This window comes from Solanum verrucosum, unplaced genomic scaffold (assembly GCF_900185275.1).
Source record: "Solanum verrucosum unplaced genomic scaffold, falcon-dt-bn FXZP01000220.1, whole genome shotgun sequence".
NCBI lineage: Eukaryota > Viridiplantae > Streptophyta > Magnoliopsida > Solanales > Solanaceae > Solanum > Solanum verrucosum.
The window spans coordinates 1,310,412-1,327,435 of NW_026020308.1; the positions used below are offsets into that span (position 1 = coordinate 1,310,412).

The 17,024-nt window shown below is 28.8% G+C and overlaps 2 protein-coding genes across 2 annotated transcripts; one reads left to right on the plus strand and one right to left on the minus strand.

Moving 5' to 3' along the window:
• The first annotated feature begins 2,958 nt into the window (after positions 1–2,958).
• Positions 2,959–3,526, plus strand: LOC125835054 (uncharacterized). Its single transcript, XM_049514197.1, has one exon. The coding sequence runs from the start codon at positions 3,026–3,028 to the stop codon at positions 3,524–3,526; it is 501 nt and encodes a 166-aa protein (XP_049370154.1). The 5' UTR covers positions 2,959–3,025.
• A 7,241-nt stretch (positions 3,527–10,767) lies between these two features.
• LOC125835119 (uncharacterized) lies at positions 10,768–12,216 on the minus strand. Its single transcript, XM_049514255.1, has one exon. It carries the CDS (start codon positions 12,214–12,216, stop codon positions 10,768–10,770), a length of 1,449 nt encoding a protein of 482 aa, XP_049370212.1.
• Between the last annotated feature and the right edge of the window lie 4,808 nt (positions 12,217–17,024).

Sequence of the window (17,024 nt, forward strand, 5' to 3'; positions counted from 1 at the left end):
ATGTATGATATTTAACTATGGTTTGAAGTAAAAATTAATGTTACACTTTTTTTTAAACATCATTTGATATTGGAAATGAATTGTTCGACTATTTCAGATTTATATTTTATAGAGCCTATTTAAAAAGAAAGTACTCTTTACTAGAAATTTCTATATTCTCAAAATTCAAATTTAAAAGTTTTGATTAAGTATGGAGGAATCGGATTTGATTCATCCAATCACATTTTTTGATGATAAAAAACATATCGGCCACTAACATACAATATTATGATTTCATGGCCAATCGAACGAAAATATAATATATCGTGGGAAATTAAGGTTCAAATCTCATTAAAGATGCAAGAAAATTTAGGTGATTTGTTTTGGTTGATCAGTCTAAGATTTAGTAGACAAATATATTTAAGAGCTATATAATTAAAGATAAATACTCAATAAATTAACTAAAGTGTGTGTAAATTGACTCGAATACTATTCTATTTTTTTAAAAAAATATCTTTGACCACTGTAATTTTGGTTTTGTCAATATGCCATTTTTTTTGTAGCACACTATTTAACTGCTTTATAAGATAAATAAATAAATCATGGATAAAGCTCTCTCTGTTAGAACCTGCACTATTAGAAGTATCTCACCCTTCCTAATTTAATAATGAGTATTGCGGAATAAATATGATTCTTTTATTTTGAATCAGGGTTACACGTTCAAGTTTTGCGTGTAAATTTTTATTTACTCTTTAAAGTGTGCTCGGCATGAAGGAATTTAATTTTCTCATATTTTATTGGTTATTTTAAAAAAAAAAAACAAGTTTCAGTGAAAGTAGAGAAAAACATGTTCTATAGTGGCATTCTACAATGATATTTAACTACGTAATATACTGATTTTTCAGTATATTATTTTGGGAATTTTACTTACAAATCGATCAAAAGTAAATAAATGACAAACACACTTATTTTTCTTCCTATCAATTGGGTAGAATTTGCCCCTTAATGGTCCTTACACGTATAAATCTAGATTAATCGAAATCCGAAATAAGAAAAAATTATCTCACCCTATTTTACTCGAAGACCAAGATGCTCAAATTTTCAAACTGATCCCATCATTAATCAGATTTTATTTTCAATCTTTAATTAGAATTAAACCCTTTGGAATAATACAAATTTTAAAGTATTATTTATATTACAAATCGTCTTTAAGTTTTATTTTTTAATTTTAGAAAAAACGAGTATAGGTCAGAGAATACTTGCAGATTTTATTTATTTGTTTATTTTAAAAAAGAAGATATTTATTTATTTTTAAAAAGAAAATATTTATTTTTTTGCCTTTTTCCGTACCTAATGACTGACTGCAGAGTTGTAATGCCTATATTCACGGTGACTTGCAGTTGGGATCCATTGAATGTCATTAACACTTGGATTAATTTAATTTAACTTATTAAACTAATCTTTTTCTTCCTAAAATTGTGAATTCCATAAATATCCCTTACGAGGGCATAGACGAATTCAAAATATGAAGTTTATGTATTATTAGTTACTACCATAATGTCGAATGAACTAGTTTGACAATCAAATATGCATAAAATATGAGTAAAAATTATTGTTTTCTAGTGACCTCGTAAGTTAACCTTTAGGTTTGTCAATGATAGTAGGTCCTAAATTACTTGTCAATATTGATGCTAAAAATCAAGAAAAATATCAAGCAATCAGAAATTAAAGATCGTAACTTATGATACAAATTCCTATTTTTCTTGTACTTGACAAATTAATTTATGCATATTTGGTAGGTCAATAAGCATATATACACGCTTTGATATGTTTATTAGGTATGGTAGGTGCTAAATTTGGTAATTTAAGTAGAGTACCAAGTCATATGTACCTTAAATTATTTTGTAAACTTTTTCAAATTTTATTTTGTTAGTTGAGTGAACTCGTAGTTGTTATCTTTCGGGTGCATATAAGGTAAATTTTTCTCTAATATAAGAGTCCACAAATTATATAGGAGAGGTAAAATGCATTAGATAAGTAAGCCATGTGCGATAAGCTCAGGAGATTTCGAATCTGCGACCTTATTTTGGGAGATCACTTACTCAATCAACTCTGTCACCCTTTTGAGTTTACAACCTTTTACAATTAATATTGATTGAGACCTTAAAAATATCAAATTATTTGTTATAATAAGTAAAATTACATTGATAGTATAAAATATCTTGAAGTTGTTTGAACTCTCACTTTTCTTTTACACACTGCACGAAATGGTACAAGAAATCCGCAATTATTGCATTTTATTCTCAAAATTATTACACTCAATGAAGGCATCCTAGGTCAAATAATTTTGAATATAATTTCTATATTTTGGTAATGTATGTAAAATAACTTTTAATAAAATAGAGGCGAATTCAAAATTTTAATTGATGAATTTATTCTTAACACTAACTTCATATATTTTTAAATTATGAGTTCAAAATCTAATATTTATTAAAATTTTATTGTTTTATGCATGTATATATATTCTTTATGTTAAATTAAAATTCAGAATTGAGTTGAATCCACAACGCTAAAGTTATATTTGTCATTGACCTAAAAGAGAACAATAGATAATCATCCATATAGGGGGTTCAATAGAATCCAACCATTTTTATTCAAATTGTATACTATTTATGTTAAAACTTCACTAAATATATACACATAAATTTAATTTAAAATCTGGATATTTAACATTTGAATTCGTCATTTTATAAAATTCAGAATTCATAAATCTGAAATTCTAACTTCACCTCAATAAAGGTGGTAAGAAAAAAGTTCCTCAAACTATAGTTAGTGAATACAAATTAAATTATTCCTAAAGGGGTACTTTGGTCATTTCACTACACATTATTGTTTGTCCACACATGAGTATGATTGTTGCTATATAACATCCCCCTTTCCAATCCAATCAACTCAATGTTATAATCACATTCAAAAAAAACCTTCACACAAAATTTATTCATTTTTTCTCTAAAAAAAACTTTGATTTGATTAGTTTGATCAAATTATGGGAAATAGTTTAAGGTGTTGTTTGGCTTGTGTTCTTCCTTGTGGTGCACTTGATTTAATTCGTATTGTACATTTAAATGGTCATGTTGAAGAAATTACAAGTCCAATCACAGCGTATGAAGTTCTAAAAAATTACCCTAATCATGTTTTGAGTAAACCATGCTCTCAAGGTACAATGGCTCGCCGGATTCTGATCTTATCGCCGGAATCCGAGCTCAAAAGGGGAAGTATATACTTCTTGATTCCGGCATCTTCTGTCCCAGAGAAGAAAAAATCCGGGATCACATCCTCCTCAATCAAGAAATCACCAAAAAATACTATTACTACTACTACAAAAACAACCAATAATAAGAAATGCCACGTCAGCATTCCCGATGATGGCGATTTTTCGAGTGATAGTACAATGCCAAAATTAAAGAAGTCATTGTCTCACCGGAGGAGTAAGAGCGGGAAGGTTGTTGTGTGGAGGCCTCATCTCACTAGCATTTCTGAAGACTAAAGTTTGTTTTTGGTACGAAAGAAAGTCAATTTTTTTTGTTTACCCTTATGAAAAGGGTGATTTTCTTTTTTCTTGTTTTTTTTTCACTTTTTAATATTTGTAGATATTTTTAATCTTTTTTTTAATGTTTATTTATTTTCCATCTGCATTTAATAGTAGCAGATTTGGATTGAAAAGGGATATTATAAGCCCAATGAAATTTATGAGAGAGAGATTGGAGAGTACTTTTGGAAGTTGTACTCAAAGATGAGGAGATTGTACTTTGAACTCTCTTCAAAAATAGAAGAGTGAGAAAAGTATTGTTTTTTTTGTTTTTTTCCTCTTTCTTGTAAATTTTTGGGGCTTCACAATATGAACTTTTTATAATGTTATACAAGAGTTTCCTCCTTTTGAGAAATCAATTCAACTTTAATATATATATATATATATACAACTTGTATTATGTATATATGTTTGATATCAATTCAACTTTAGTATATATATACAACTTGTATTATGTATATATGTTATTTCCTCTATAATTTCTCTAAGGTATAATTTCGATGTTTATGCACATTGATACTTTCATAATTTAGACGTTGTGTGAGGTTCAAAATTTCGGATTTGATATGTTAGGTTTCTGCCAAGTTCAACAAGCGAACACATTTCGATTGTTCTAGTTTCTTGATCCTAAGTCCCAAGCAAAACATAAAGTCGATTTTAAGCTGATTTGAAATAAAAAGTAAAATTTTGTTGCGTAAAATGACAAATCTAGAATCTATAGATTGTGATTCTGAATTGAGAGAGTATTCAGTTCTAGAATGAATATTTAACTTTGTTTATACCTTTTTTCACACATATGTATGATTGCGACACTAAAACGTTGAATTTCTATCAAAACTCATAAGCGAACACATTGTCAATCCGCAACTCTATATTGTGTGTAAAAATTCTTTACACTATTTTCCTTCACATTTTTCATTGTGGGGGGTTGGTTTTCATGATATGAAGAAATTAAACTAGTAACATGGTTTGAAATACTTAATTAATATCACTAATTGTCAAATTATATCAATCATAATTAGCTAGGGGGGTTACATTATTTTATGATTTGGATGATCTGGAAATAATTAGTTATGTAGTCGTGTCACGGGCACCCATGTAGGCCAAATGGGGGAATTAAAACTATGGAACTATTCAATGTTCTCTTTTTCTTTAATACTATCAAACTTAATTAATAATTTAGTTGTCATTTAATTAACAAAATAGGTTAACTTCAATGATTGTTTTGATAGTTAGCTTAGTAAATAATTTCCTTCTTACCTTTAATGTAAAGCAATTAGTTATATTATTTTTTTGGTTTCTCATCCGTGTTTGGTATCCATATTGAAGTCTGACTAAATATGGATTCAGGTCGGAAAGTCCTACATTGAGGGGTAAAACACTCTCTAACAAAGGCAACTTTGTACACACAGGGACTTGAACTGGCAAATTCAAGACCTTTGATTAAGAATGAAAGAATATTTAATTTATCACCCACCACGATCCTGGTCAATAAAAAAAATTAGTTATATACAAAAGAAGAAGTTAATTAATTTAATTTTTAGCAATCATAGTGTCATTAATAAGCATGTGTAATGTTGGTCAAAGTGATAACCAGCTGCGATGGCTTACGCGGGGTTCCTTTTTGCTAAAGACTTATACTCCCTCCGTCCACAATTGTTTGTCAGGGTAAGGTCATGCACATCCCTCAAGGAAAATTTAATATAAGGTGTAATTTAACTAATATAACCCTACTATACCAAGAATACCAAAAGTCCACATAACTTTTCAATTGAACTACACTATCATTAAGGGCAAAATTGGAAAAAAGTGACTAATTATTTCTTGATTGTTTAAATTGACAATTAATCTTGGACATCTATTTTTAGTATACCTGCCAAATAATTGTGGACGGAGGGAGTATCTATGAATGATTAACATAAACATAAATGGCTAAATGTTAAAGATTTTATATTATGTTAATATTTAATATTTAATATTGAATCGTTTGGTACATGTATTAAATTATTTTGAGATTATAATTTTTGGACTAATTTATCTCATCTGGAAGATAAGATAAATGATGCAGAGACAATAATGTAATATGAATATTTATAACCAACACTGAATATAAATGCCGCTAAAGATTTTAGCAACTCTGGATGCAATGACATTAACTCAATTGTCACTAAAAGAAAAATCTATTGCCAATATATATATATCTTGCTCTAGTAAATTCTAAATTTGACTATTACTACGTATATCGTTATTTAGTACTAAGGGTAGTATTAGAAAAAATAATAATAATATTTTCTTAATTTGCTAAAATGGACAAGTAAAATAAAAAAACTATGTTCAATATAGAAGCTATATAAAATGATGAAATAAATGGAGTATAATACATGGTATGTAATTTGTTATAACAAGTTAAATTATATTAATTATGTTTTTTTTTAAAAAAAAACTGATACAATAGCCACTCACTTTAAAAAATAAGCATTATATTATATTATATATATACCCTAGAGTTTCTTAAATATGTTGACAATTTCCTTCTTACTTCTAAAGTAAAATCAAATACTAGTTATTTAAAAAAGAGGTTAATTTATCTATAGCTAGCAATTATATTGTCATTAACAACAATGTGTAATGTTACTCAAAGTGATATCTTGCTTTTATGGCTTGTGTGGGATTGCTTCAATTTTTGCAACAAAGGGTGTTATTTATTATCGATCGCAGATTCAGAAGTTACACTAAAAGAATTTAAAATATAAAATATTATATAAAAAAAAATATGAATTATATATCTTATTTGTATATATTTATATCTTACTTGTATATATGTCATGCTTGAATTGATGGTACTTCAAACTTTATAGCCTTATCTCTTATTATTATTATTATTATTATTATTTATTTTAAAAGTTTATTATAAAGTACATATATGGAGTAGGAATAAATACAAAATAATTGAAGATGGGGACAAAAACGGTGCAAAATAATTGAGCCGTACACTAATATACATGCATGTATGTATACTTCCAAAATTAGGTCCATGTTACAACCAAATAATAATTATAATATTACTATTACTATAATAATAATAATAATAATTAGAGAATGACAAAAATAGCTGGAAAAATACCAATTAACTAAATAATGTGTCTCAGATCTCACATGATTCCCCACCCCCAATTCCGTGATATTATGGATATTTTTTCGTCCTAATTTATGCGATACAATTGAAATTTGATAGTCAATCAAACAAGTTTAGACTAAAATTTATTTATATGTTTTTAAAATATTTTAAAATTTTAATTATTTATTATGATTTATAATATTTTTTACAAAATTTTCAAATATATTAATATTATTAAAAAAAAGTTAAAGTTTTTTTATCCGATTTCATGAAATTTCAGTATCACATAAATTGGAAAAAAAAATATGTTGTTTATAATTGGGATGTCGATTTCTTCGTGAAAAATATTTACTCGATTGCTATATTTCTAGAAAATTTCTAATGGAAAGAATTAGCAAATAGTCAATTTTGAAAGAATTTATTATCAATTTATATGTAGTGCGCACGAACATATTATTGTGTTTGAATTTCTTTTAGACAAATAGTACTTTTGGACCTCAGTCACTAATAAGTTTTAATTTTGATCCTTGTATTATTTAGTTAAGTATATTTAACTTCTAATCAACTAAAATATGTATTTTTGATCCCATTTAAGAAATATGTAATATTTATTAGACTGTTTTTTAACTATATTTTCCTCAAATATGGAGTAATAATATAAATTTCACATAACACGTAATAATTGCATAATCTAATACTTAATAATTCGTTAAATTTGTGGAGATACACCGATAAAAGAATCCAAAATACGCATATCAATCAATTAAAGATTACATATGCTCAACCTCAAAAGTCACAAGGACCAAAATAATTAATTTGTTGATATTTGAGGGACTAAAAATGCTAACTTTCCTTCTTTTGGGTGGGTGGGTAGATTGCTAGAACATTAGAACCTTTTTACATATTGTGTCAAAGGTTCTTACTCGTTCCGTTTCAATTTATATAATGTTGTTTGACTCGATATAAAATTTAAGAAAGAAAGAAAGAAAGAAATACTTTTAAAATAGTTATCTAAAACAAGTCATATATGTTTGCATAACTATAAATCATCTCATTAAGGACAAAATAGAAATTTATATAGAAATATATCATTCTTTTCGGGACTGACTAAAAAGAAAAATGTATCACATGAGATTCAAAGACGTTGAATTGTAATTACCTCTAAAAATAAACTAATTACCTCTAAAAATAAATAAATAAAAAGCTAACATAGAAAGTATTCTTTAAGAAGTATAGTTATATATTTTTATTGATTCCAACAACTTTGGCAATGAGATTATTAATAAACAAAAAGAAGAATATATAAGTTGGGATCATAAAGATTTTGTAAACCTAAGTTCACGGCCTTCATCCACAATTCACAACTCACCTCACAATTCCCAAGGGAATTAAGAACTTGGATTGACTCTCTTAATATATATGTGGGGAAGTCCATCTCTAGATTCAAGAAACTAGTAGGTACTATTCTATACATTTTGTCAATCTTGACACTTGTATCATATCTTTGATAGAAGATTGTTTGAATGGGGACGGAGTCAGAAATTTTAATAAGGAGATTCAAAAGTACTAAATATAAGAATGTCAGATAAGTGAAGTTTGTTTTAGTCGTTGAATACCTCCATCATCAATCAACAGTGTGACCATTTGAATCATATTGAAGGGTAAGTGGGAGCACTATCCATTTGAAAATTTTAATAAGGAGATTCAAATATAAATATAAGAATGTCAGATAAGTGAAGTTTATTTTAATCGTTGAATACCTCCATTATCAATTAATAGTGTGACTGTTCGAATCATGTTGAAGGATATGTGGGAGCACATTTGGGATGGAATGGAGAAAAAATATGTAAGAATGTCACACTTGAGAACTATTTTTGTTTCATCAAAGTCACTGAATCTATATACTTCATATGTTCTATATTATGTGATATATTTTTTATTTTTTTGAGATTTTAAAATGTATTTTTTTTTTCATCGTATTAATATGAAAAGATTTGCAATTTATGGTACTTTTCGATTAATTTTGAATATTTTAATTTTAAATTATTGAATTTAATTTAACTTTAAAAATTAGTCAGATTCACTCTTGATACATTAAAAATATAACAAAACGAATTCATGTTAACTTCTCAGAAGATACAATTACTCGTTGAAAAGTAAAAAAAAATTGGCATCGCAAAAATAATATGGAAATATTGCCACATCAACAATTCGACATTGTATGCAATGTGCATGCCATGTCATCTTACTTTTAAAAACATTTTTCTTGTAGCGAGGATATTCACCGTACACTAATATAATTTTCTAACGAAAAAATCAGTTAAATCATTTGTATCATATGTAGCATGACACCTAACAATAGAATTATAAACACTAACGTTATGATAGTTTGTAAACTCCAATAGAATCTCTAACTCAACACCTTGTGTTGTAGTACCACTAGTAAAGGTTTGAATAGTTGTTTCGTGTTTTAATTAGGTATATTTTTGTCTAGATATTATTTACACATTAAGAAATGATTATTTCTCAATCACATTTCAAATGTTGGCTAAATATTGACAAGCAGCCAAAAAAACTAGTAAACCAAGAAATTTTTTATGAATTTATGAATACATACAAACCCATAAACTTTAGCTCGAATCCTGTATATGTGTTTAAAGATCTACTAAATAAGAACAAGTAGTAGAATTAGTAGAAATGGGGCATTTTGGACATCCCAAAAGGGAAAATTGTGGTACAAATTGGGACAAAAACAATTCATATTGGAATAGTCTATACCTATATATCAAAAATGTTACATCAGTCGTGTCAGATTCTCAAGAAATGCACTATTTTTGGAGGGTCCAACACGCACCGTCAATATTTTTGAAAAGTCCAAGCAACATAAAGATCTATACAACTATAAGTTAATCCTTCTCAAATGTGTAGACTCTTCAGAATCCGACATGCAGGTGTCGTTATTTTTTAAGAGCTCGAGAAACATAGGTCTATACAACTATAATAAGTTGATCATTCTCAAATGTGCAAACTCTTCAGGATCCGATACACACCCATCGACACTTTTGAAGAGTCCAAGCAACATAGAGGGCTATACAACTATAAGTTAATCCTTCTCAAATGTATAGACTCTTCAGAATCTTCAACATGCACATGTTGATATTTTCGAAGAGTCCAAGCAACATAGAGGTCTATACAACTATAAGTAATCCTTCTCAAATGTGTAGACTCTTCAGAATCTCCGACATGCACGTGTCGTCATTTTTTAAGAGTCCGAGCAACTATAAGTTGATCCTTCTCAAATGTGTAGACTCTTCAGGATCATGAAGTCCCCATAATCTTGTTTGCTGCTGCACTACCAAAACTAAAGTCTCACTTTCAAATTCTGAGGCTGCAAGAACTCCTACTACAACACCCAATTCACTATCCTCATTATTCCTCTTTGCCAATTGTAACAAAATTGGCGAGTCTACGTGACGTCTACCAACGATAACAAGATCATAAAAACATCCCAACGATTTAATAACTTTTAACACATCCGCGCCTCTTTTCACCTCTGCTTCTTGATAAGAAACTTGTTCCGAATGAAGGAATTGGAGATTGAATTCATTCAAGATTTGAGAATCAAGAACCTTACTTCTCGATCTCCGAGCCACCAACAATATTTTCGTATGCATTACCTGATCTTGTGAAATGTATGAGTGTCATTTTCACACTAGGATGTCCAGACATTCGTTCTGCATATGACAAAGCTTCGCGATCATCTGCTCCACCAAAAAATAGTACCACAACTCGATATAATGATGGTACATTCTTATTTCTATATTATGTTGCGATGACTATATATGATCTGACTTTCAATATTTACCACCAACTACCACCTTACAAATCTAGTATAGTTTTGAAAACAATTCAAAACATATCGATAAAGAAATGAATAAGTAGTTACAGGTCCTGGTAAAATGCTATATAAAGCATGACAAAGCAGTTCGGAAAAGAGGTAGTAATTATACAACACTCTTTTCACTTTTGACATATGAAAATATGTACACAAAGAATCAAAGATTACAATATCACTAATCAACTACCATTGATGTACTAGAATCCCAATATCTCTTAGAGAAGAATACAATTCCAAACATTGTGTATATGTCTTATCATATCTTTTACTATTATAATGACATTTAAGAAACAACTCATCAATCAAACAAATTGCACCATTCTCAATCAACTTTTCTATCAAATGAAACTCACTCCCTTTTACATCCATTTTCACAACCAAATAATCCCTTTCATCATCAACCAAACTCATCAACCATCCAGCAAAATCAAACCCCATAATCTTATCCGAATCCCATAAGAAATCCAACGACGATTGTGCTGATTGTACTCTCCCCAGTCCTCGACCCTTCTCCACATTCTTCCTAGTTTGTACTCTAGCAATCTCAAAGAACAACGTCTCGTTCCTCAACCAAGCTGCATATGGCAAAAGATTGACACCTTTTCTCCTATACTCGTCGTGATATTCCCTATCACCCTCAATCGCGTATACCTCAAACGTCTTGTTCTGTTTCGGATACTGTTTGTTAAACCAACTACCAATGCTTGAACTATAACTCCTTGCTCCAACATCAACATATATGTACCTTTTCTTGAAGCTAATATCAACCATTGAAGACAAATACTTCACATTTCTCAATTTTATCCATTGAAATGGCTCTTTTTCGATTAACGACTCTGCTTTTCGAATTAATTCCCTTTTATACTCAGGGGTATAACAGTAATTTTTTGATTTTTCGAAATCAACACATGTATTTTTCGTACAATGGGTGATCATAGGTTCGAATTGTGTCACCTTTTTGAAAATTACTTGGCGTATACGCGGCCGCCACGTTGTGAAACTGTCAATTTCAATTGAGCTGATCAATTTGAAGGAACTGAACAATTGAATCAACGAATTGAGACTGTAATCGTCTTTCGATATAGTGTGAATGACGAAAATACCCCCAGGCTTCAATGTTCTGTAAACTTCTTTAGCAAATTCAACCGGTTTCGAAGATCGGTCGAGTACTCCATTTCCGGCGAATTCGAAATGAAATGTGTCATCATCGAACGGCTGGTGATGACCGTGACCGTATCGAATCAACGGCGGAGATGATTTGTGGAAAATGCCGATGGAATCGATGACTCCGACGTTGATCAATGCTTCTACGTCTTGGCCAGTTAGGGTTTCAATACACAAAGAGTGAGAGTTGGGCGAGATAAAGCCGTCGGCGATGAGATCTTGGAAGATGGAGTAATAGTAGTTCCGGAGATCGGTGCCGGAATCCGGTAAATCAATGGAATTAGGATTTGAACCGGCGATGTTGAGAGTTAGAGTTTCCGGCAAGAAGCAGAAGTCGCCGGAGTTACATGATTTGCCTTTGACGGTGAAGATGTAAGCGAAACGAGCGAGGAAGACGAGAACTATGAAAGAGACGAGTCGGACCAGAATATTTCCCAGGAAGTTTGGCTTAAGTGTGAACGCCGCCATTGAAGGCATCAGAATGAGCTTGATTTTGGCGCCAAATGAATATTCTGAAAATGAAATATATTGGGCTTTTTTTTTTGAGGGTTGGAAACCCATATATTCAATTTGGGCCTCAATGTATTCGCTCAAATTCGTTGTATCAATGTATATAGTCGTGATGGATACGATCAAGATAGATAGTGTATATATGTGTTCGCTCAATTTCGTTGTATCAATGCTCAAAGTCGTATTGGATATAGTCACAATAAGATGTATCCGCACGCTCAAGAAGATACAATATGCATACTATATACAATCGTCTGCTATTAAAGATATATATAATATACCGCTAAAAAATGTCTATCTCTCATACAACGAAATACAATGACATTACATACCCAAAAAAAAGGAGAAGAAAATGAGCCAAATCTATATATACAACATGATTTATATAGTCGTTTGTCATTCAAGATACATAAAACAAACAGTTGAAGAAGAAGAAGGTGAACAAATTTATGTTATTCTCTCATATTTCTCTCTGAAACGATAAATTATATCAAGAATTTTTCGAATAATGCATTTTCCATTCATCAATTTTCAACTTTTATAAGTGTACATCATAACAATACTTATTTTTTAATTATATGAGTTGAAAGTGTTTATTAATGAATTTTACTTGAATTTATGTCCTACAAAAACACTACTCGATAGAACATAGCATTTGGTTTGCTTTTCTTTCACTCTAATGGTAAAAGAAGAACTTTCAGAAATGACTACAGTTTGAACTTAATTAGAGATTTATAGTTATAGTTTATTTAATTACGATTCATAATTATATGTTAGAAGGAGGAGAGAGATGAGTGAGATTGAGAGAGGAAGGAGAAAGATGAGCGAGATCTAGAGAGAGGAGAGAGGCGGGAAGAGATACAATTATATTAAATGTATATTTCATCGATAGTTGTATATTTAATAGATAATTGTATCACGAATACATTTGATACAATTAATTTATATCAATGAAAACAATTGTATCAAAAGAAGCAGAAAATGACCCAAATCTAAACATATAATAACTTTTTATACAAATAAATTGTATTCATTGTATTGACGGATATAATTTGTACCAACAAATACAATTACATCAATATTATATTTCGTAACAAATTATATTTTGTGTTCATGTGTATTTATATTCATCTATTACCTTGTGTATATATAGTTATATTTGTATATGTTACCATTTGTTTCCTTGAGAAAGTTACCAATTGTATTTGTATCATTGAAATATATCATTTGTATTTTTGAATTATAGACAAGACTCTATATCATAGAAATATCTCATTTGTATTTGTATCACTGAAACAAGTATTTCATTAAGTGTTACCATTTGAATATGTATCATTGCCACATGATCTGTATATAATTGTATTCTGTCAATTGCAAAGAGAGAGGAGGAGGCTAGCGATAGAGGGTAGAGAGATAGGTGAGAAACGAGAGAGGGCATAGAGGGGAGAGAGGAAAAAAGTTTTGCTATAAAATCCTAACTATAGTTATATATTGTAGTTTATTTAAACTATAACTTTGTATCGCTGGATAATGCATAAAAATATTTAATAAAACTACGTAGTATGGTTTGCCCGCTAAAATAATAATTAGAATATATATAAATATATAAACATACATTTTACTATAAAACAATATATAGTTTTTATATATTTAACTACCATATAATGCAATTATTTTAATTGATCGATTAAATATGTCACTTTAAGGCGGTTCATTTTAATCGTCTCTTTGTTGATTCTCTATTGATATTTTTATTTATATTATTAAATTTGGAACAATCAGATTTTAAAAGCTATTTTCAAAAGAAGAAGAGGGAACATTACTTTAATAATTCCATTTAAACTAATTAATGAGCCATGTGAGGATGACTTGATAATATGAACAGCGTCTGGCTACATTAATTTATGTCGATCAAAGATTATATAATTATCATTTAGGAATTCAAGATTAAAAAAAAAAGTATCTTCTACACCCAAAATAATCAAGTGCCGCTTTAGTAAAAAAAACAAACAAAAATAGTTATCCCAAAATAATTATTGCTTTAGAAATTCAAAAAAAAAATAGTAATTTTTTTCAACTATATCCTCGTATATTAAAGAAATATCTCCTTTTAATAATTCTCAAAAAACATCTAATTAATAGAAATAATTTAGATAATAATACCTTATATTTATTATTTTCTTTTAATAAACATAAAATAAACTAAAATGACACTTATTTAAGAACATATAGAAAAATTACTAAGATCAATCTTAATAATTAAAATATATGGTATTCTTGGATGATCCTGGAATATATTAATTATTTGACTTACATGAAAATATTTGTATTACAGCCGTATTAAACTAATTGTTTTAGTTTTACATGAATAAAATCTCAGTACTTCAAAAGAATATTTCTTTTTTGTATTTTTCCAGACTAGACAAAAAAGGATCATTCAAATTCTATAATCGTGTAAAAATAATAATTCTTTGATAGATATAGCAATAACCAAAAATGATTGTAATTCAAAAATAAAAATTCTAACGTCATCCCTCACAGTGATAACAAAATGCATTGCAAGACAATCAACCACTTATTTAGCAAAAATAATACACACTCACACGTTTTAAGTTATTAGCCTTTTTTTGTTGTTGTTTTACACACCCATTAAAAATTATTACTTAGGAGAGATTTTTTATTATTTTAACCTTATTTATATTTATGTTATAATCTATTTAAGTTAAATGTTTACTCAATTTATTTGTCAACTACTTAAATAAGTGCTTAATTTCATCATAGCAACAAAAAATAGGGAAATTTACGGTAGTTTAGGAGCTGATTACTAAGATATATACACTCTAGTTTGCAATATTACGAATTTTATTAGATTTTGGTGCGTCTACATATATATATCTTGAGATACATTGGGTCAAAATTAAGTGTAATTTGTTCTAGATATACTATATTCAAGTGGATCGGATTCGCATGTATCTGGTGGGATACATCGACAATTCTAGTTCGCCGTATCTAGGATATATGACTATCTGGCTCACCTCTCTCCCTATGTCTAATAAGATAGTTTTCCTACAAAAATATAGACCCCGGTCATCAAATATCTTCCTTCGTATGTGGTCTCACCACGTATGTGTTATGATTCACTCTTTTCACTAGACTCATTTTGCTTCATATAATTATTACTCCTTATATTTCAATTTGTATTGATATAATAATTTATAATTCTATAAATATTTGTGATTATCATATAAATTGAAACGTCGAGAGTACTTAAAAATTTGAAAAAATGTGCATGAAATGCAATACATATGGTTATTAATTTCTGATAAAGAGACAAGTTGGAGAACCATTCTATTTTTTGTCTTGTTTATATGGTACAGTCCATTTTGTATGTACACAAAATGAGTACATAAGACTTTAATTTTAGGTTCTTAATTATTTAATTTAATGGCACAGACTTGCATGTACACAAAATCAGTACATCAAACTTTAATTTAATTAATTAAATTCAGTCAAATACAAAGGGCCAGCTACCCACACGTGCAGTCACCTATTTTTCTTGAATTATTGGTGCTTTTCTATGTCAAGTCACAAATGCATATACGCAAAACAAGGATCAATAAGAGTAATAAAAAATGAATCAGTATAATTTTATGATTGAGGTCTAAAGACGATGAAATGCATATAGATCTTATTTTTATTTTATCTAAAATATGAAGATTGTTTATGATAAATTTTTGAAATATTCAACTTATATACGTGGAACAGTCAATAATGAAATGTTTACATAATATACGTGCAGGGGCGGACCTACAAGTACTTGAGGAGGTTCGAACCCCCTTGTATAAGGTATTTTTGAAAATTTTTATGTCTATATATTGATTTTGAACCTTTTGAAGGTAAGGTTAGAGATTGACTTAGTGGTTGAGCTGTCTAAAACTCACCTTGATGAGGTTTCAAGTTTAAATCTTAGTCTTTATTTTTTTTCCAAACCTCCTTAATGGAAATCCTGAATCCGCCACTATATACGTGGGATTTAAAATATTACAGATATTACTTAATAGGCGTTTAGTGATAAATTCATTTTTTTAATTTAAAATTTATAAAATTGAATATGAAATTATTTAATTATACTCTTTGCATGCAAAAGAAAGAATATATGTAATACTTTATTTGAATTTTATGAAGATGAAATAAGAAAATGGGGAGCACTTTTCCAAATTTAAAATCTAATTCCAAGTTGGATTTGGAAATTTTTGACCACCACTAATTTTTAAATAAATTGAATAATTATTCCTAGAAAAAAAAGTGATTAATTCTCCTTGGAATTTTTTTTGCATAATTCTCATAATTGACCAAACAACTCCTTATGATTTCACTTGCTATGTATGTTAGTTATAATTACTTTTTAGTTGATCTAACGGTATAAAATATTTACATTGTTTAATGTATAAACATTAAACTCCAAAAACAACCATCAAAATTAGTCAATTCCCCTTCCTTCCCTTCAATTTCCTCCTCTAACTTAGATTTATACATAAAAAGTTTATTAGAATTTCAATTATTAAATCTGAATTATTCATAATTTCTAGTATACAATGTACTCAGGTGCTAAGAATATTGAATTGGTCAAGTTATAATGTTGACTCCGTCTCTAATCAATAACACTAGGGGCAAACCCTAATAAAGGTAGGGTTGACTTTTTTTATGAAAAAAAGACTTGCAAGAAATGCCAACATTAGTATATGTTTCCAAAAGAAATGATTCAT